Raw genomic sequence first — 21671 nt, forward strand, 5'->3', positions numbered from 1 at the left:
GTGCCATGAGGTAAGTCCCAGTTTTTTCTGTTCTTGAAATTTATTGGAATGGAATAAAAAATGTCGAAGTCTTTTTACCTAAATTTTTACTGGGTTGTTTATCTCTTTGTTGTTGGTTTGTAGAACTCTTTATATATTCTAGATACAAGTCTGTTGTCAGATGTCTATGTTGTAACTATTTTTTCAATCCTGTATCTTGTCTACTCAATTTCTTTTTTTTTTTTTAAGCTGTAAAATTGCCAGTTTTATTCCTCTGGCTTATAGATCAAGAGGTTATTTGAGGTTTACATTTTTTTAAACAATTCTTTCATCAAGAGTTTAGGTGCTCCAGTTGCCCTTATATAAACTGATTGCAAATTCTTTGACTGACTCTTAATTATGCAAAAACCTTTAATTCTTTTTTTGTGTTTGATGTGTTCTTTAAGAAATATATATAAGCAAAAAGAAAGAAATACCACGTAGAAATAGGCACAGTTAAATTTTTGATATATGTATGTATGTATACAAACGTGCGCACGCACACACATACACAGTTTGAGATTTTCTTCTATGTATATAAGCTGATACTAAATATACTGCCTTGTAGCCTGTTATATTTTACTTTATGATATGGGGTGAACATATTTTCATGCATATGTGTGAAACTTCCCAGTTGAAAAATAGACCTGGAGAATGTGTCAAAATAGAAAATCCAGATGCTGGTAACAAGGAAACTACCTAAAACAAAACTCCACCAGATGATTAAAAATAAAACAAAAATCAGAGAAACACCAGAAAATGCTAACAGAAAGAAAGCAGAGGCCAGTTTTTAATATTAGACCTAAAAGAATTCAAGGCCTAAAGCGAACAGGATGAGGAGGGCAGTGTGAATGTCTTTGTTTCCAGTTCAGTTCAGTTCAGTCACGTGCGACTCTTTGTGATCCCATGGATTGCAACACACCATGCTTCCCTGTCCATCACCAACTCCCGGAGCTTACTCAAACTCATGTCCATTGAGTCGGTGATGCCATCCAACCATCTCATCCTCTGTCGTCTCCTTCTCCTCCTGCCTTCAATCTTTCCCAGCATCAGGGTCTTTTCCAATGAGTCAGTTCTTTGCATCAGATGGCCAAAGTATTGGAGTTTCCACTTCAACATCAGTCCTTCCAATGAATATTCAGGACTGATTTCCTTTAGGATGGATTGGTGGGATCTCCTTGCAGTCCAGGGAACTCTCAGGAGCCTTCTTCAACACCACAATTCAAAAGCATCAATTCTTCGGTGCTTAGCTTTCTTTATAGTCCAACTCTCACAGCCATACCTGACTACTGGAAAAACCATAGCTTTGACTAGACGGATCTTTCTTGCCAAGGTAATGTCTCTGCTTTTTAATATGCTGTCTAGGTTCTTGCCTGGAGAATCCCAGGGATGAGGGAGCCTGGTGGGCTGCCGTCTCTGGGGTCGCACAGAGTCGGACACTGTGCAAGCAGCTTAGCAGCAGCAACTTAGCAGCAGCAGCAGATTTATCATAGCTTTTCTTCCAAGGAGCAAGCATCTTTTAATTTCATGGTTGCAGTCACTATCTGCAGTGATTTTGGAGCCCCCCAAAATAAAGTCTCTCACTGTTTCCATTGTTTCCCCATCTATTTGCCATGAAGTGATTGGACCGGATGCCATGATGTTAGTTTTCTGAATGTTGAGTTTTAAGCCAACTTTTTCACTCTCCGCTTTCACTTTCATCAAGAGGCTCTTTAGTTCTTCTTCACTTTCTGCCATAAGGGTGGTGTCATCTGCGTATCTGAGATGTGAAATATTGATATTTTTCCTGGCAGTCTTTATTCCAGCTTGTGCTTCATCCAGCCCAGCATTTCTCATGATGTACTCTGCATATAAGTTAAATAAGTAGGGTGACAGTATATAGCCTTGACGTACTCCTTTCCCAATTTCAAAGCAGTCTGTTGTTCCCTGTCCAGTTCTAACTGTTGCTTCTTGACCTGCATACAGATTTCTCAGGAGGCAGGTAAGCTGGTCTGGTATTCCTATCTCTTGAGGAATGTTCCACAGTTTGTTGTGATCCACACAGTCAAAGGCTTTGGCATAGTCAATAAAGCAGAAGTAGATGTTGTTTTGGAACTCTCTTCCTTTTTCAATGATCCAGCAGATGTTGGCAATTTGATCTCTGGTTCCTCTGGCTTTTCTAAATCCAGCTTGAACATCTGGAAGTTCATGGTTCACATACTGTTGAAGCCTGGCTTGGAGAATTTTGAGCATTACTCTACTAGTGTGTGAGATGAGTGCAATTGTGTGGTAGTTTGAACATTCTTTGGCATTGCCCTTCTCTGGGATTGGAATGAAAACTGACCTTTTCTAGTCCTGTGGCCACTACTGAGCTTTCCAAATTTGCTGGCATATTGAGTGGAGCACTTTCACAGCATCACCTTTTAGGATTTGAAATAGCTCAACTGGAATTCCATCATCTCCACTAGCTTTGTTCATAGTGATGCTTCCTAAGGCCCACTTGACTTCGCATTCCAGGATGTCTGACTCCAGGTGAGTGATCACACCATCGTGGTTATCTGGGTCGTGAAGATCTTTTTTGTGTAGTTTGTGATTCTTGCCACCTCTTCTTAATATCTCCTGCTTCTGTTAGGTCCATACCATTTCTGTCCTTTATCGAGCCCATCTTTGCCTGAAATGTTCCCTTGGTATCTCTGATTTTCTTGAAGAGATCTCTAGTCTTTCCCATTCTATTGTTTTCCTCTATTTCTTTGCATTGATCACTGAGGAAGGCTTTCTTATCTCTCCTTGCTATTCTTTGGAACTGCATTCAGATGGGTATATCTTTCCTTTTCTCCTTTCCCTTTAGCTTCTCTTCTTTTCTCAGCTATTTGTAAGCCCTCCTCAGACACCCTTTCTGCCTTTTTGCATTTCTTTTTCTTGGGGATGGTCTTGATCACTGCCTCCTGTACAATGTCATGAACCTCCACCCATAGTTCTTCAGGCACTCTGTCAGATCTAATCCCTTAAATCTATTTGTCACTTGCACTGTATAATTGTAAGGGATTTGATTTAGGTCATACATAAATGGTCTAGTGTTTTCCCTACTTTCTTCAATTTCAGTATGAATTTGGCAATAAGGAGTTCATGATCTGAGCCATAGTCAGCTCCGTCTTGTTTTTGCTGACTGTATAGAGCTTCTGCATCTTTGGCTGCAAAGACTAATTAAGTCTGATTTCAGTATTGACCATCTGGTAATGTCCATGTGTAGAGTCTTCTCTTGTGTTGTTGGAAGAGGGTATTTGCTATGACCAGTGCATTCTCTTGGCAAAACTCTGTTAGTCTTTGCCCTGCTTCATTTCGTACTCCAAGGCCAAATTTGCCTGTTACTCCAGGTGTCTCTTGACTTCTTACTTTTGCATTCTAGTCCCCTATAATGAAAAGAACATCTTTTTTTGGTGTTAGTTCTAGAAGGTCTTGTAGATCTTCACAGAAGTGTTCAGCTTCTTCAACATTATTGGTCAGGGCATAGACTTGGCTTACTGTGATGTTGAATGGTTTGCCTTGGAAACGAACAGAGATCATTCTGTCATTTTCGAGATTGCATCCAAGTACTGCATTTTGGACTCTTGTGGACTATGAGGGCTATTCCATTTCTTCTAAGGGATTCTCGCCCACAGTAGTAGATATAATGGTCATCTGAGTTAAATTCACCCATTCCAGTCCATTTTAGTTCACTGATTCCTAAAATGTCAATGTTAACTCTTGCCATCTCCTGTTTGACCACTTCCAATTTACCTTGATTCATGTACCTAACATTCCAGGTTCCTATGCAATATTGTTCTTTATAGCATGGGACTTTACTTCCATTACCAGTCACATCCACAACTGGGTGTTGTATTTGCTTTGGCTCCATCTCTTCTTTCTTTCTGGAGTTATTTCTCCACTCTTCTCCAATGGCATATTGAGCACCTACTAACCTGGAGAGTTCCTCTTTCAGTGTCCTATTTTTTTGCCTTTTCATACTGCTCATACTGTTTCCAGTTTCTAGTCCATCATCACAAATTTATTTCTTACTCTTCTTATCTCTTCTCTAAGGCTTTCCAACTCATCTGCTCCTCTTATCATTTCTTCATGGTCCAGATGCCCAATGGTTGTGTCTCTGACCAGGCAGAGTCAGCCCTCCTCTAAGGTTTCCTTCTGCTTCCTGGGCTTGCACCTTCTTTGGAGAGTTGAGGATTTCCTTCTGCCTCCTGTCCTAAGGGCTGTCTTCCTCAGCCTTTGGCATGTTCTGTGGTTTTCCTCCTTTTTCTTCACAAGACTTTTGCATGTTGAGTATTTTTCTCTTATTTTCTTTTTGAGTAAATTCTGCTAAGATCTAAGGGATTTTTTTTTCCTCCCTCTTCCCTTCAACCCTTTTGTGTCCCTCCTGAAAGACCAAGAGTCCTGAAAGGATCTGAGACCCTTCTCTCCTTCTCCAGCAATAGGGAGCTGACACAGGTCAATAGGCCCTGGACTGTAAGATCACTCAGTTTCTTAATGGTGGATTTGGATGATCTGAAGTTTTTTCTTTCATGGTAGCATTATGTTTCCTGTCCAAGAAATCTTTGCCCACTTCACGGGCACATGTTTTCTTCCAGAAGCTTTGTGATTGTGTTTCAAGTTTAGAGCTACAGTCCATCTTGAAGTCATCTTTTGTGTATTGACTACTTTTCTTTGCTATAGATAGCCCTCAGCTGACTGCTAAAAGTTATCTACCTTTAATATTCTCATTATTTCTCTTTGGGGGTAATGGCAGGGGACTCTCTATATAACTTTTACCAAACCCTTTAAACACTGCTGCTGCCTGTTTATTTCTGTATTTTCCCTCTTCAGTGGTGTCTCACTGAAATCTCAGACAAATTGAGTCATCTCTCTCTCTTTTCTTTTTTGCAATTACACCCCATTACACCTTCAGGGCCTCCAAGGGCCTGATTTTATAGCAGGTATTCAGGAAAGCCATAGGAAAACAGCGTCCTGGCCTAAGGGTTGCCATTGAGATAATGAAGTATTACGTGTGACTGCATGATTATTTAAGGATTTCGATGCCTTACCATTTGTTTAAGCATCTTGTGTAGTAGTAGCATTGTGATGTATTAATGTCACAGAACTAGAAGGACCATTGATTAACAGCAATAAATGGGAGAGAACCACTGAACCAAAAGTAGCAGTCTTAGAACCTAAGGCTTTCTTAAATGCAGATCTATACTTAAAGCAGCAACTAACTTATTTTTGTGATGTTGATATACTGAATAGGGGAGGGGGCTGTGGCAAAATAGAAAGGATTAAGGAGGCAAGGACACAAAATCCTTTAATACTGCTTAGTAAGGTATTCATTTTATCCATTTGTAGAAATCTGAAATTCTTTAAGAAAGGAGTATATTTTTAAGTTGGGGGTGGGGAACAGTTGCTAAATCATTGGATATTAACCAGATTAGGATACAGATTACAGCTAGAAGGAATGTTAATCCTGTTAGATCACTTTATTGTCAACAACACTACCAAAAAAAAATACCAACAACACTACCAAAAAAAAATACCAATCTGAAATTATTCTCAGATTTTCAGGAAAAATTTTGAGCAGGTTATTTTAGATTTCTTATTTGAAGGGTAATAATCTTGAGTTTTGTCTTAAACATTTTTTTGCATAATCAACTCTTAATTATTCATATGAGATTAATCAGATTTGCTATTATTTTCCTAATATATGTCATCTTAATTGAGTTTCTCTTGTCCTCTTTGGCTCTGGGTGAAGAGTGAATTACCATAATCTGCAGCATTTACTATGAGATGGAAGATAAATTTTAATATTTGCTTGAAAGTGAAAGTGAAAGTCGCTCAGTCGTGTCTGACTCTTTGCAACCCCATGACTGTACAGTCCATGGAATTCTGTAGGCCACAATACTGGAGTGGGTAGCCTTTCCCTTCTCCAGGGGATCTTTGGGCAGATCTTTAGCATCTCCAGGCATATTCTTTACCAGCTGAGCCACAAGGGAAGGCCAGTATTTGAGCAAAATGTAATTGGAGATAAAGCTGCTGCTACAAAATAACAAAAAAGTCCCATAAATTTTAATTATTTTGGGAGTATCCACTATTGTGAACTCTTTCCTTATCTCTTCAATTAGTGAGAATGGTGGAATTGGAGGTCTTGACCCCCATAGAATCCTGCTTTCACATGTTTTTAGCTTCCTGGCTGTTCATGCATGCCTTTTCATGATCCTGTCCCAGCAGTGTCTCCTCAGCAGCAGGAGTAAGTTGTACAGCTGTCAGCCAGTATAGGCACAGCCCAGGAGCTTTCATCAAGGCAAGAGCTAGGGAATCAGTGGCTTATTATGGTCTAGAAACCTGTAGGTCCACAAAACGAGGTGATCAGAAGGCCACCAGTTTTACTGTTGAGCAGAATACACCCGACTGAATCCATGCAGGTGATTGTGTTGTAGAAGAAATAGCATTGGCTTTGGAACCTAGCAGACCTAGAGCTCTGCATGTTGTGGGGAAAACAGTTTATTTTCTTTAAGCCTCTGTTTCTCAGTCAAATGATTCCGAAGGTTACATTAACTGTTTTATATGAAGTTGTGGTTGTTCGGTCACTAAGTCATGTCCAACTCTTTGTGACCCCATGGCCTATAGCACACCAGACTCCCATTTCCTTCACTTGTCTCCTGGAGTTTGCTCAAATTTATGTCCATTTATATGAAGCACATAACAGGTGTTCAAACAATGTTAATTTTCCTTCCCTTTTATGCATTATACCTGGATGGAAAATTATTTTAGGATCTCTTTCTGCCTGTCTGGAGAAACTGGTGCGAGCTGGTTTAGGAGCAGGGCCTTATTTATCTCCCTCGTATACACCCAGTGTTTAGGTCATCTGCTCATGTGATTTCAGCAATTACCTGAATATCTATAATGTTTAGCTACAGCTGTTTGTTCCCAGCCTTTCTGTGACCCCTTACCAGCATATCGGATTTAACCCTGACCTAGGCAAACTTCTTTGCAGTCATTTATTATTTGTTTAAGGGTGTACAGCCTCTGGCCCTGTCTCCTTCCTCTCTTCTCATTGGCTTAGAGGCTTTCTCCTTGTGTTTGTCCTTCCCAGTTTTTACCTTAAGGCTTTTGAAGAGCAGGAGTAAGTCCTTGAACCTCCCTGGTTAGTAGGAATTATTTTGAACAGAGAAAAATGTCTGCCTTTAAAGAGCTTATAGTAGAAGGTAGTGTGATGGTTCCTATTCATACAACATGTAGGTTGTGAATTTTATGCACTATTGGAATTTCTAAAAATATTAACCTTTGGATTTTTGCCTTTTCCATTTACAATATTTCATCAAACCCTTTCCTCCTGCTTTTTTTTTTTTTTTTTAACTCCATTAGTAATCTGTTATTATTGAGATTCTTCTCTTAATGTTGTCTTATAAGCTAGAGACTGGTGAGGACTGTCCTCCTTGGCTCAGAGTGTGAGGAAGCAAGAGTGGGTAGCATTGCTGTTCAGGGCTTTTGCTTCCGTAGGAGCACCAGGAGCACCAGAAATCTTCCCCCTAGCTCCAGATTCACTGGTTGTATTCGTGCCATCAGGTATTATTCCAAATATGGAATTTTATTGCTCCTCAAAAGAAAAACATGTTGAGACAGTAGTTTCTAAGAAGTCAGACTTTGCCACAATTCCTTTTAGATGTAACACCTCAGGCCTTTCCTAGCTTAGATTTAAAATTCTTTCAGAAGCACAGATTTTTTCACAGGGACAGATGATTCATTAATTCTGCTCCATGGAAAGAAAGGATCTCAGGTTAAATACATCACCCGCACCTAAATGAACTGACTACAGATTTAAGCTTTGGGAAACCTAAAACATACTTAACAGCATCCAGTCTTAAACTGAAGCAAGATATTTTCAATACCCTACCAACATATGGAAACTGGCAACTTCAGCCTCTTCAATAGTCTGTCTCAATTGAATAGCTTGTGGCATAAACAAGTATTTTTCTGCTCTTCAGTTTACCACATCTTTCTTGGCATCAATTACATTTTTACTTAGTTCAAATCCTTAGTTTGACCGTTGGGCTGAATTCATTTATGGAAGTGGAAATGAAAATTATTTGTGATGTTACTGCTGCATTGGCCACACATGGTCATGGTATGTATATAGTTTGTTTTCCTAAAGTTATATTTTTAATTGCCTATTTACAGAATCATGAAGTGAAGTGAAGTTGCTCAATCATGTCCAACTCTGTAACCCCCATGAACTGTAGCCTACTAGGCCTCTCTGTCCATGGGATTTTCCAGGCAAGAATACTGGAGTGGGTAGCCATTCTCCAGGGGATCTTCCCGACCCAGGGATTGAACCCGGGTCTCCTGCATTGTAGGTGGATGCTTTACCATCTGAGCTACCAGGGAAATCTTAGCAAAAGGAGAATTCTCATATGCATGGCCTAATTTACTTTCTTAGAGCTTAAGGGAAGTTACATGAAATACTTTCTTTGCATTTGCCCTCAGATCCATCCCAGGGAAGAGGTTGTTACCAGAATTGATATTTCACAGGCTCCTAGTAAGGCAGGGAGAAAGATCTCCAGTTTTAGCCTTCCTTTTTCCTTCCTTCTCTTGCCTACTGATCCTTGGGTGTGTGGAGGGGTAGTTCTGGTGTCTTGTTTGTTGGGTGTAACATAATGGCTTTTTCTTTTAATTGGATAATATTTTCCTTCCCATTTCTTCTTCCCAGTGTCTAGCATTTCCAGCCTACTTCTTTCAGATTTTGCCCACATAGGTGTGTAGATTAGGCTAGGGACAAATTTGAAATATCCTGTGCAGGTATGTTTGGAGTGCAAACAATCCTTTGACTTGATTACATTTTGCCACTGAGGAAAGGCGCTCCAGAGCACAGTTTATACCAATCCTGCTCACAACTCAAGTGATGTGTTGAGTGACATCTAGGTTGTATCCTTTCTTTAACTCAGTTCTTTAAAATACGTATTTATCCATTTTATTATGAAGTTTGTGATCTGTGTTTCAGTAGTGACCTCACTTTTTTCTTTTTGAATATTCACCTTGGTAGTTCTTTAAGGAGGAATGATCCATAACAGCCAGGGCTACCTTTCACAGTATTTGATCACCCTTAACTAAATATCAACAACCTTTCTAGAACAGATCACAGCATTTTACCTTGACCCTGATTCTGGCCTTTCTTAACTGCTTTCATTTCTCTGAATGTTTCATGTCCTCGACTGGATGCTGTAACCTCAGCCAGGCACACTCACTTCCACCTTGTCTGCCTGGGGTACTTCTGCTATCTTTCAGTGATAAGTCTCCTATTACTTTGTGTAATACATTCTATATATAGTTCTGTAATGGAGCTTAATATACTGAGTTGTTATTACTTATTCATTGGTAAAATATAGTAGTATTTACATGGTTGGTCTTTCTTTCTGTCTTTGTTGTTTACTGGTAGAGTGGCACATGCCAAGTTTTTTTTTTCTCTCTAAGGTCTCAATATCCTCATTTGTAAAATGGGAGTAATAAATGTCCCTGCCTCCTAGGGTTATCATGAGATTCAGTGAAATTATTCACATAAAACACTTAACTCTGTTTTTGAACATTGAGTATCGAGGTTGGCGATTGAATATTTGTGTCCTCTATTATATCTTGAGACTGGTAGAGACATGGGATGTGTTTTATTCATCCTTCGGGGATGGCGGGGCTGAGAGGGGCCTGTTTCCTCTGAGATCAGGTCTGCTTTGTGAGCTTTATTCATTAACCCTCACGGTAGTTCTCTGCTGTGATTAGGGCAGATGCAGAAAGGCACAGTGGTCATTTTTCTGAGTTCACACCACATGTAATCCTTTATGTTCTATGGTAATGCTCCTGGGGAGGAGGTCTTAACCAGTTTGTACATTCATTCATTTAACAGATGCTTTTTACCATGTGCTATGCTAATTTCTGAAACTGGTGAAAATGACGGTCAGGTTCTGCACTAGGTCATAATAGTAATATTTCAAATTTGTATGGCTGTTATAATTCATAAAATTCTTTTCCAGTCCATGCTTTATTTAATCTTTACAATAACCCCTTAAGGATAGACTTTATGATTTTTACATATAAGGAAGCTGAACTCCAAAAAAATGGAATTAAGCCACAAGCATGGATGTAAATTCTTCTGAAGGATGGACACATGGAAGCACACTCTTTTCCAAAAAGTAATCATTTGCTTTTGAAAACTAGCATTCTTGACTCGTGCTTTTTGTTTAGTTTTGTCTTGGCTGGGGCTTTCCAGCCGCTTTTCTGCCCCCCCCCCCCCCCCCCCCCCGCCCTATCGCTGCCACACCTACGGCGGGGATGGAGACTGCGGCTCTGACTGTTCTGGCGCCTCTGTGCTGCTGCCGGCTCAGAGCACCATGTGCTGTCAGTGTGGGCAGGCTAGTGAGTTAAATATTGATCCCTGGTTGTTATTATTAAAGTCTTGTGTCTGATGCAGAAAAAGTGAATTACCACAGGGTGAAAGGACTCTGACCTGAGTTTTTAAAATATGCTAATGGAAAGGTCTTCGTAAAATTCACACCCTTCTGCAAGGTTGTTAGCCAGCCCTTTTTTCTTTTTTATTCCCCCCCCCCCCATTCTTGAAACATGAATTGAAATGCTCACTTGTTTGCACACACGGTGAGATTATGCTGTTAATCTTAGATAAGACCTGGTTACTCCACTTTTTAACTGTATAGACCCGGTGAGTAAGTTTGAGTGCTGACTCATTTGTACTGGTGGCTGATGGATTTATAGAAACAGTGTTTTATAACTTTCCACTATCTCAAAAGCCATACTAAAAGTTGAGGACATATTCAGGAAAAGATGACATGGGTTTTTAGCCGTGGCTTTGCCACAGACTGCAGCTTGGAAGAAGTTTTCTAAATTTCTTTGAGCCTCCTTTTTCTTAGAGTTTCAGTTTAGCATCCTTAAAAATGAACAGTTTGTACAAATGATCACTGAGGTCTCCTCTAGCTCTGCAGTTTTATAAATTATCTAGATTAGTATTTGTCCACAGGACACTCTGGACGGCTGTGTGTGTGTGTGTAAGGAGTCAAAACATAATGCATGTGAAATTGATAGCTATTTCATTCACCTCTAAATATGATCATTTATTTAGGCTATATTGACTGTAGCTCTATAATTCAAGGGTACATACTACACTCTACACTTGTGGATCTTTCTCCTTTCCTAGAATAATCTCTGGGAGAGAGGTGGATTTAGAATGCATGAAGATAAACATAATCTCAAGATAAGCACTCTTACTGATTATAGGAAGCTAATATTAACACAAATTGACTGTCAGTTGCAAGGGCAAACTCTCACATATCCAAAGATGCACTATAGTATTACTTAGTATTATTTGACAGGAACGCTTGGCATGAAATTTTGGAATTACGTGTAGATGCCTTTAAAATGAAAAGGGCTTCCCTGGTGGCTCAGCTGGTAAAGAATCTGCCTACAGTGCAGGAGACCCGGGTTCGATCCCTGGAGAAGGGAATGGCCTCTAGAATGACACTGTTCTTTGGTTTTGTCATGATTCTGACCTCTCAAATTTACTCTGACTTGTTAAGAATAAGTAAAACTAAAAGTGAGTGGAGGGAAATGAAAAGTGGTATTTTCATAATCGGAAGGGTACAAACTTCCGATTATAAGATGAATAAGTTCTGGGGATCTGATGTTCAATCTGATGACTATAGTTAACAAAACTGTCTTATATACTTGGAAGTTGCAAAGAGAATAGATCTGAATGTTCTCACCACACTTAAAAATTGTAATTATGTGAAGTAATAGATGTGTTAACTAACCTTATTGTGGGAATCTATTTTGAACCATTTGAATCATTTTGTAAAATATCTATCAATTTGGATTTGTGTCACATTTTATCATGAACAAATGGACCTTGTGTATTTTTTGAGCAAGAATACTACAGAAGTGATATATCCTTCTCAGTATATATGGGAGGGTAGGGTGCATGATGTCAATGTCTTGATACTTTATAACTATCGAATCTCTCCACATAAAGGTACCATTTCCTCCTTTGTAATTAATAAATATCTTGGTGAAGATCTGTTGAGACTGTAAGTATCCTATTACTATTTGAACTTTCACCCTTAGTCTTTAAGCTTTTCACTAATTTTAGTGTTCATTACTGGTTTGGTGTACAACAGTTATTAGTGTAGTGTCCTAATGATGATTTTCTTTTTTTCTCATTCCTCTAACACTTGTTAATTGGAATTCCTCTTCTTCTCCTTCTGCTTCTTTGCTGCACCACATGGCTTGTGGAATCTTAATTTTCAGACCAGGGATTGAACCTGGGCCCTCTGCCATAAGAATGGACCTAAGCAGTGGATGGACCACCAGGGAATTCTCTAATTGAAATTCATCTTTAAGAGCTATCCCTTATCCCTCATTTATTTATTTATTCAGTTATTTATATCTGTGTGGACTCATGGATATTTATAATCCCATACCACTATTATTTATTTTGATGCTTAAATTGTTTCAGCTTTTTGAAAATTACCCTTTAATTTAAAAAGTTAATAAAACGAATTATAAGTGAAAGCCGTTATTTGTTGTGGGTTGACCAGTACGTTGCATTGTAGCTTAAATTCACAACAGTGGTTGATGTCTGTGCACTCTGACAATTCTCGGTCTACCACAGCTGAACTCCTCAGTCATGTGTTATATAAGAATGAGGGGAAAAAAAGAAGGAGGAGGAAAAGAAAATGAACACATCTTTGTCTTTTCTCCTCTTCCTGAACTCAGTTAATTCTGCCAATTTGGTCAGAAAATCCCTCGTGACAACAAAAGCTTGGCACTTACTAATAGCAGTTCTTTTGTACAATAAAAAAATTGTGAAGTGCTTAAAGAGATGGAAACTTGGATGGCGTTCTTGTTCCCCCGTGGTAACTGACTGGATGTTCAGGATGGAATGCTTGCTGACCCCTTGAGCACAGCTATTGTGCTGGGTTAATACTGTGTTTCCGTCTATAGTTTATCACTTGGAGTGCCTGTCTAAAACAAACCATCCGGTGTGTCCAGCTAGTCCAGGACATCCACTTTGCAACGGATAAGCATTTCCTTGTGCTTAAACTGCTAGGTCTTTTTTTTCTGGTCTAGTAGAAAAACATTACTTTATTAGTGTTTTTATTAAATATTTTTCAGTTATTTAATTTTGTTTGCTGTTGTTACATCCAGTTTTGTGTAACATTTTATTTCTATTTCTTTAACAGCATTCATCATATAGTATCTTTTCTCATTTCTCCTTTATTAATTGGTCTTTTTGGGGGCAGGTTATATATCTTTCTTTTCCTTTTCAACTAAACAACTTGAGGTCAGAGTGTGTATTAAACATTTTAAATAACCTACATGCTTTGCACATAGAGTTCATTGATGTTGAAAAGGGGGAAACATTACAATCTTTTTTTTTTAATAGTAAAAATTGTCTCCTATCATTTATGTTGGTGGTTTAGTCGCTATTTTGTGTCCGACTCTTGTGATCCCATGGACTGTAGCCTGCCAGGCTCCTCTGTCCATGGGGTTCTCCAGACGAGAACACTGGAGTGGGTTGCCATTTCCTTTTCCAGAGGATCTTCCCGACCCAGGAGTTGAACCCGCGTCTCCTGAATCGCAGGCAGATTCTTTACCAACTGGGCTATGAGGGAAATCCTATCATTTATGTTAATGAAAGTGAAAGTTGCTTAGTCTTGTCCTGCTCTTTTCGACCCCATGGACTATATAGTCCATGGAATTCTCCAGGCCAGAATACTGGAGTGGGCAGCCTTTCCCTTCACCAGGGGATCTTCCCAACCCAGGGATCGAACCCAAGTCTCCCACATTGCAGGTGGATTCTTCACTGGCTGAGCCACAAGGGAAGCCCAAGAATACTGGAGTGGGTAGCCTATCCCTTCTCCAGCAGATCTTCCCGACCCCGGAATCAACCCAGGGTCTCCTGCATTGCAGGCGGATTCTTTACCAACTGAGCTATGAGGGAAGCTCATTTATGTTCGGAGTAGATAAAAGCATGTTATCTTGGGTTTGTGAGACAAGGGCTTTCTTATAGAAGTATGTTTTAAACCATTATTGACTCCCTATAATATTATATTTTTATATCACTTCAAGAACAAACTGCTCATCCGTAAACCATGTGTTTAAGTAGATAATAGTTTATTAAGTAGAATTTTGTTCTAATGGCTTACGTTTTCTAATAACAAATTTAGTTGACGAGAACCTCAACAAAGATCATTCATACGCATTTTTGTGTGATAACCTTCAGTCTGTGGAGTGACCAGTTTCCACATAATCAAAAAGAAGATGATAGTGTTGAACATGGACGCTTTATTCAAATATTTGCAAAAATCCTTAATTAGAGCTATTAGCAGCAGTTTTTAACTGGATTTTACCACCCATGCCATAAATATTTCTCATGTCTTCCCCAGGATTGGGAAATTAGGACTATAAAATATATCTATATTTGTGACAGAATTGTTCATAGTTCATCAGCCAGTATTTGTGGTTCATCTATATGTTCATGATCCCTGTTGTGAGCCCTTAATCAAGATACTGCCAAATTTTGACCATTGTATTACATTCATTTGTACTAAAACTAAGTACACATATTGTTACAGTGATGTCATATGGATTGGGGTTAAACTTGCTCTGAAAGGTTGGAAGCAAGTGTGATGTCAAGCCAGAGTCACAAAAAGATTGTGTATGTGTTATGAAAGTACATGAATTTCACCTCATGAATGTGCAAGAGAATGTATTCAGGACCTTAAGTAGTCCGGCAAAGACAGCGACGCAATTCTGAGGGGTGACTAAAAAGAGTGAAGAACCATGGATAGATAAACACTATAGAAGTGATGTGTTGTAATTATTGTTGACTTTTGTAGTCTTGGCTTTTAATCCCTTCAGTGACCCTTGGTCAAATGGAAAAGATGAGCAAAACAGAAACTGTGACATATATTATTGTTCATTTGCTAAATTGTGTCCAACTCTTTGTGACCCCATGGACTGCAACATGCCAGGCTTCCCTGTCCTTCACTGTCTCCTGGAATTTGCTCAGATTCATGTCCATTGAGTTGGTGATGTCATCCAACCATCTCATCCTCTGCTGCACGCTTCTCCTTTTGCCTTCAGTCTTTCCTAGCATTAGGGTCTTTTCCAGTGAATCAGCTCTCCATGACAGGTGGCCAAAGAATTTGAGCTTCAGCATCAGTCCTTCCAGAGAGTATTCAGGGTCGATTTCCTTTAGGATTGACTGGTTTGATCTTGCAGTCCGTCAAGATTTTGCACAATCTTCTGAGCCCCTGAGACTTTGGGGCTTAGCCTTCTTTACGGTCCCACTCTCACATCCGTACATGACTACTGGAAAAACCAGCTTTGACTATACAGACCTTTGTCAGCAAAGTGATGCCTCTGCTTTTTAATATGCTGTCTAGGTTTGTCATAGCTTTCCTTCCAAGGAGCAAGCAGCTTTTAATTTCATGGCTGCAGTCACCACCCGCAGTGATTTTAGAACCCAGGAAGATAGTTAATCTTATTTAATCCTCTCAGTTATTCAGGATAGTTGGTATTAAGGTTAATATTAGAGTTTTGTGGACTAGAAATTGAAATTGAAAAGTTGAATTATTTGTCCAAATCATGAAGTTTATAATTGACAGAACTGAAATTCAAATATGGTCTGTTCAATTTCTTACCTTAGCCTCTACCTACTTTGTCCAGAGTGAAGTGAAGTAGTTCAGTCGTGTCCAACTCTTTGCAACCCCGTGGACTGTAGCCTACCAGGCTCTTCCCTCCATGGGATTCTCCAGGCAAGAGTACTGGAGTGGGTTGCCATTTCCTTCTCCAGGGGATCTTCCCAACCCAGGGATCGAACCCGGGTCTTCCGCCTTGCAGGCAGACGCTTTAACCTCTGAATCACATTGTCCAGAGTATATTGTATTAATTGCACACCCAAATACACACTGATATTCATTGTGTGCTCAAGCACAGGCATTGGCACTTTTCTTACATTTCTCATTCAACTGCCATAGCCATTTGAAGTTGGTATTTAACATTTTACAAATGTGGAAACTGAGGCTTAGACAAGAAAATTATGTGCTTCAGACCTCTCAAAAGGTAAATGGTAATATCAAGGCTTGTACTGAATTTCATTTGACTTTAAAATTTGTTGCTCTGTTTTTATACTTCAGTGACTTTACAAAAATTATCCAAAGAGCATCAGCTGTAGGTTAGCAAATGCATTGGAGGATGTGAGATACAGATGTACGACAACTGCATGCTGATACTCCATTGTTCTTTCAGCATTTATGGAACAGTCACTTTTGCCCATTGTTGCTGTCTCTGCCCTTGACTCTTTTTCTGAAATTGGCTTCTAATCCATGTTTTTCTTCATTATTTGATGGCATGTATTAGGTTGCTCAGTTGTGTCCGACTCTGTGACTCCATGGACTGCATCCATGGAATCCTCTAGGCCAGAACACTGGAGTGGATTGCCTTTCCCTTCTCCAGGGGATCTTCCCATCCCGGGGATCAAACCCAGGTCTCCCACGTTGCAGGGGGTTTCAGCTGAACCACAAGGGAAGTCCAGAATTAACTTTAGTATTATTTATTTAATAGAACACATGCTTATTTAAAAGTTCAAGCATTGTAGAAATAACTTTCAATAGAAGAAATCACTGTAATTACAATACAGATGTAACCATTATTAGCAAATGGGCATATTTTCTTGAGTACTTTATGAACATACTAATTACATATAATTTTTTAAAACATAAAAGCTTTTATTTTTCTTTTGAGAATTTACTTTTTTCACCTAGTAACTCTGATATACCCTGAGTTTTGCCTTTGGTTTTATACTGTTTGAGTCATTTTACATCGTTTTTAAAAATCTGATAAGGTTAATTAAAAAACAAAATAAAACTAGCCTCTACTTTTGTATTTTAGCAGGAGATTAAGAAGCAATATAAATTATTCCTAAGCAGCCTTATGCAAAGTGCCTTTCTTGTTGCCTCTGCTTTAGTGAAAATAAAAGTCTTTATCTTCCCATTTTTTCCTAATACTATAGGTGGTCAAGACTTTCTTGTTGTCAACAGTCCTCTGCTTTCTATTTAAAATATATGTATATATATATATTTAATTTTATTCATTTGGCTGTGCCGAGTCTTAGTTGCAGCATGCAGGATCTTTAGTTGCGGCCTGTGTGATCTACTTTCCCAACCAGGGGTCGAACGTGGGCCCCTGCATGGGGAGTGTGGCGTCCTAGCCACTGGACCAAAAGGAAGTCCCTGCTTTCGTATGTTTTGAAGTAACCAAGAAGGGAATGACACAGATAGGAGCATTATTTCACATAAAGCAGTACTTCTCTTTAGGGGAGGGAGAAATGTCACAGAAAATAAACATAAATGTCAACACCAAAAAGAAAAGAAAAATACATACCTTGAAGTAATTTTTCAAATGCACAGTGTTTTCTGGTTGTGGATGAGTTATATAAAGGATTTTCAACAAACATCTACTTACTGTTTAGCAGTTTCCACAAGGAAATTTGCTGGTAGCTGTCTTCCTTACAAAAACATTTAAAAATGCAAACCTAAGATGTTTAAAACATTTTTTTGTGAAAAAATGAAAAGCTTGCATATACTTTTGCAGTTTGAAGAAACTTTCCAAAGAAAATCACTTTTTAAATTCATTTGTTAAATATTTACTTTATAAATGACCCACAGTGGGTTTTACCATATAAGATTAGTAGTTGAAGAAGACTACCAAGGAGAAATTATACAGTAAACAGTCCAAATACCCAAATTATTTCAACCGTTTGTTCTGTGTTCATATATATAAAAGCATGAAAGCTAATACTTTTGAATAAAAATAATAGATAGCCATGTTAGAATTTAATTGAGGCCTAAAAAATATCCTTTTTTGCCAGTTTGCATAAATTTATTATAAAAGGCCATAATTTTAAAATCCTAAAATTTTAATTGTTGGGGATGAATTTCAGAGATACCTTATTTCTGGTTTGTTTGGATTTATTCCACTGTAGCTTAGAGGTTTAAAAGGAAATTTGAGTTCTCCTTTGTCGTCTCAGTAGTAATTTGAGATCCTCAGAAAGGATGTATCTCCTACTTCTGGGGACTTGGACAGGCCTTGGAGTGAAATGGAGTAGGAAGATGGGTGCTGTGCTTAGTTGCTCAGTCGTGTCCGACTTTTTGTGACCCCATGGGCTGTAGCCCGCCAGGCTCCTCTGTCCACGGGATTCTCCAGGCAAGAATAATGGAGTGGATTGCCATTTCCTTCTCCAGGGAATCGTCCCAACTCAGGTTATCGAACCCAGGTCTCCTGCATTGCAGGCAGATTGTTTACCCTCTGAGCCACCAGGGAAGCCCAGGATGATGGGTAATGAAATTAATTGAAAATCTCAGGACAAACACAAGCGATAGTTACTTTGTTTTAAAGCAGAACACTGAAATCACATAAGCCTGTGTATTGCTTCCCAGGTAAATTAGGTATCTGTTTATGGTTCTCCAGCTGTTGTGGATGGCCAGTTAGATGGGGGTATGGGTGCCATTGTCATCAACTCAAGTAAAACTCATTGCTCCTTTAATAAGGCCATGCAGGAGGCTATGTGTTTATGTCTGTTTCATTTAAATATGTATAGTAATAAGCTCACTGATGCTACTCTGTGATCAAGTGAACATCTGAGTATGTCATAAAGGGGGCTTTTCTAACACTATAGTATTTAAGAATAGTCATTTAGAATGTCTTTAATTTCTCCCAATTGTGAGCCCAAAAGTTAGTATACTGCTTTAAATGTTTAAAAAGTAAATCTCTGCCATTAGCAGTGCCTGGAAACCTGAAGAATTTCTGCCAAAGTTGTTGTGATCTTATTCTCTCTTGAAAGCACGGAGCTAAACTAACGCTTGTGTTCAGATGCCCGAGTCAGCTGCTCAAGGCATATACGAGGTGTAGCCTTGCTCATTTTTCTAGGATGATAAAGTCTCCTTGGCAACCTGAAGCAGTTAACTCTTACTCTCTCCACCTAGAAAATACACGTATTATAACTAGACATAGAAAGCACCCACATAAACACACAGAAATCTTTCTAAATGTTGACATTAGTATTATTGTATCTCCTAGAAGTACGTTTAACTTTAGCAGATCTTGTTCAATAACTTATAAGAAAATAATTTTGCCTCTTCTACTGACAGCTGTTAAATTTTTTTTAACTTTTCTAGCTTTTTAATTTAGAGAAGAAGAAAGGCATCTACTATTTATTGAATGTTTAGTATATGCCTAGAATTTTTACTTGTTTGCAACTAACAAACACACATATGTACAATCTATTAGTAAAGTTTCAAAGGCTTGTAAAGTTTCTAATGCTATAAAAGATTAATACTAGCTATTATGACATTGATAAGCATCAATAATGATCATATCTTTCTAGTTTTTCAGTTCCCTTGATACTACTCTAATGAGCTACCACAGTGTAATTTGAGAGGAGGTAGATGCCTGCAGTAACATATATTGATGTTAGCAGAGGAAATGATGACTGATTTATCTATATTCAACTATTTATTGACATTTTAATGCTTTTTAAGATTTTAATAATGTTCACTTTATCTAGTTTTTGAAATAAGAACACCATGCCTCAAATGACAGTAGTTGCCAGTCATAAAGGAGGTAAAAGAAGTGTACCTCTTAAAAGTGAACTTAAAAAGAAAAATGTTTTCTTTTGATTAAAAGCCATATCTTAATTTGGGACTACCATTGATAGAAAAACCCTTTAATACCATTAATAGAAAGCTACCATTAATAGAAAAACAAGTACAGTATCTTTGTACTTGTTTTTCAAAGCTATGACGGTTTGTTTTCATAACTGTCTCCCTTACTAGACTGGGCATTCCTGAGGGCAGAGTCCATGCCTAAGCTGCTCTTGTATTCTCAGCGGCTAGCCTAATGCCTGATACTTGGAAGGTAGCTACAAATGTTGATTGAATTGAATCTAATTGAAGTAGAGATACCTAGCCTGGAGAAGAGAGAAATAATCTCGAACTTCAGATGTTTGAAGGGCCCTCAAGTAGAAGAGATTAAGTTTGTTCTGTATGGCCTCTGTTGACAGCAAACCAATGAGTGAAAGTTTCAAGTTTTCTAAATGCTAAGGGTTGTTTAAAGCTAGATGGGGCTGTCTCAGGAGGTAATGAATCTATATCCAGATTCATTTGTGTTGTCCCACTACTGAGATAATTCAAGTATTTAATTGTTCATTTTTCCCCCTTTACTCGTGTATTCAAACATTTACTGAATAGGCACTGGTGTGAATGTTGGGCATCAAGATTGAATAAACCATAAACCCTGCTTTTGGGGAACTTGCAGCCAGAAGGGGAACTGAAGTATTATTAACAAAGGATTACACCCCAGAGTGCTTAGAAGTTATTACAGAGGAGTGAGTAAATGGCAAGACCATGGAGAAAGTAAACAGGACAGGCTGCTGAAGAGGTGAGTTGACCAGGCAGGCAAAGGGAGAAGGGAGTCCTAAGAAGAAACAATATGCAAAGACTCAGAATTCAGTTTTTAGGATAGAGTAGTGGTATATCATTTGGATTACCTGTGCTCTTAAAGCACCCTCTAATCCTAAGATTCTGTGTGCAGGCTCTTTAACTTTGTGTATTTTTTTTTTTTCACTTCATGCCAGATAGTTCCTGTATGTATATATTTCAGTTGTTATTTTTCATAGGAAGTAAAAATACTGACCTTCTTCTTTGACTTTTGTTTATAGTTAAATTCATACGAGAAGTAACGCCATATATCAAGAAGCCATCATTGGTGTCAGATCTGCCCTGGGAAGGTGCTGCTCCCCAGTCACCCAGCTTTAGTGGCAGTGAGGACTCTGGTTCTCCAAAACACCAGAACAGCACCAAGGACAGAAAGGTCATCCCGCTCAAAATGTGCTTTGCTGCTAGAAACTTAAGCATGCCGGACCTGGAGAACAGGTGAGCTGTACCTAAGGAGAACATCCTACCTACTCACAGCTTTGCAAACTTAAACGGATATATTATAATACTGCTTTTGCATATTTTATGGAATATTATGACTGTTGACTAAATTAGGTAAAGAAAAACATCAATCTGAGATGAGAGAATCATTTCTGGGCTTCCATATTTAAATTTCCTCACACATATATGTGTGTTGTTGTTGTTCAGTCTCTCAGTCTTGGCTGACTCTTTGCGGCCCTCTGGACTCAGCACGCCAGGCTTCCCAGTCCTTCCCTATCTCCTGGAGTTTTCTTAAACCCGTGTCCATTGAGTCGGTGATGCCATCCAACCATCTCACCCTCTGTCATCCCCTTCTCCTCCTGCCTTCAATCTTTCCCAGCATCAGGGTCTTTTCTAATGAGTTGGCTCTTTGCATCAGGTGGCCAAACAATTTTGGACGAACACACAAGAAACTTAATAATGGTTATCCCTGGGGAGTGAAGTGGGATTAGAAGGTAGAAGGAAAGAAGAGGCCTTTACTTTTCATTTTATACCTTTATGGAGTGTTAATATTACTCCTTCATTGTGATTATGACTTAATAACTGAAAAAAATCTTGTTCAAGAAACTTTTAAAAATATCTCCATAGAAGGAAATTCCTTATACTATGGATAGTGTAAAG

The 21671-nt window shown here is 38.8% G+C and overlaps 1 protein-coding gene across 5 annotated transcripts in view; it reads left to right on the top strand.

Moving 5' to 3' along the window:
* Positions 1-21671, top strand: part of SNTB2 (syntrophin beta 2) — a 74675-nt gene that overhangs the window by 18350 nt on the left and 34654 nt on the right. For all 5 annotated transcript variants that reach the window (XR_015145651.1, XR_015145650.1, XM_086351485.1 and 2 more), the window contains one exon: positions 20795-21008. Coding sequence is in view for 3 of the 5 variants with exons in the window: in XM_086351485.1 (XP_086207611.1) it covers positions 20795-21008 (214 nt within the window). In the remaining 2 variants the exon portion in view is untranslated. The remainder of the gene's footprint in view (positions 1-20794; positions 21009-21671) is intronic.

The sequence above is a fragment of the Bos grunniens genome, chromosome 18, assembly GCF_055505025.1.
Source record: "Bos grunniens cultivar Pamir isolate PY7600 chromosome 18, Bosgru_T2T1.0, whole genome shotgun sequence".
In the NCBI taxonomy this organism is placed as follows: Eukaryota; Metazoa; Chordata; class Mammalia; order Artiodactyla; family Bovidae; genus Bos; species Bos grunniens.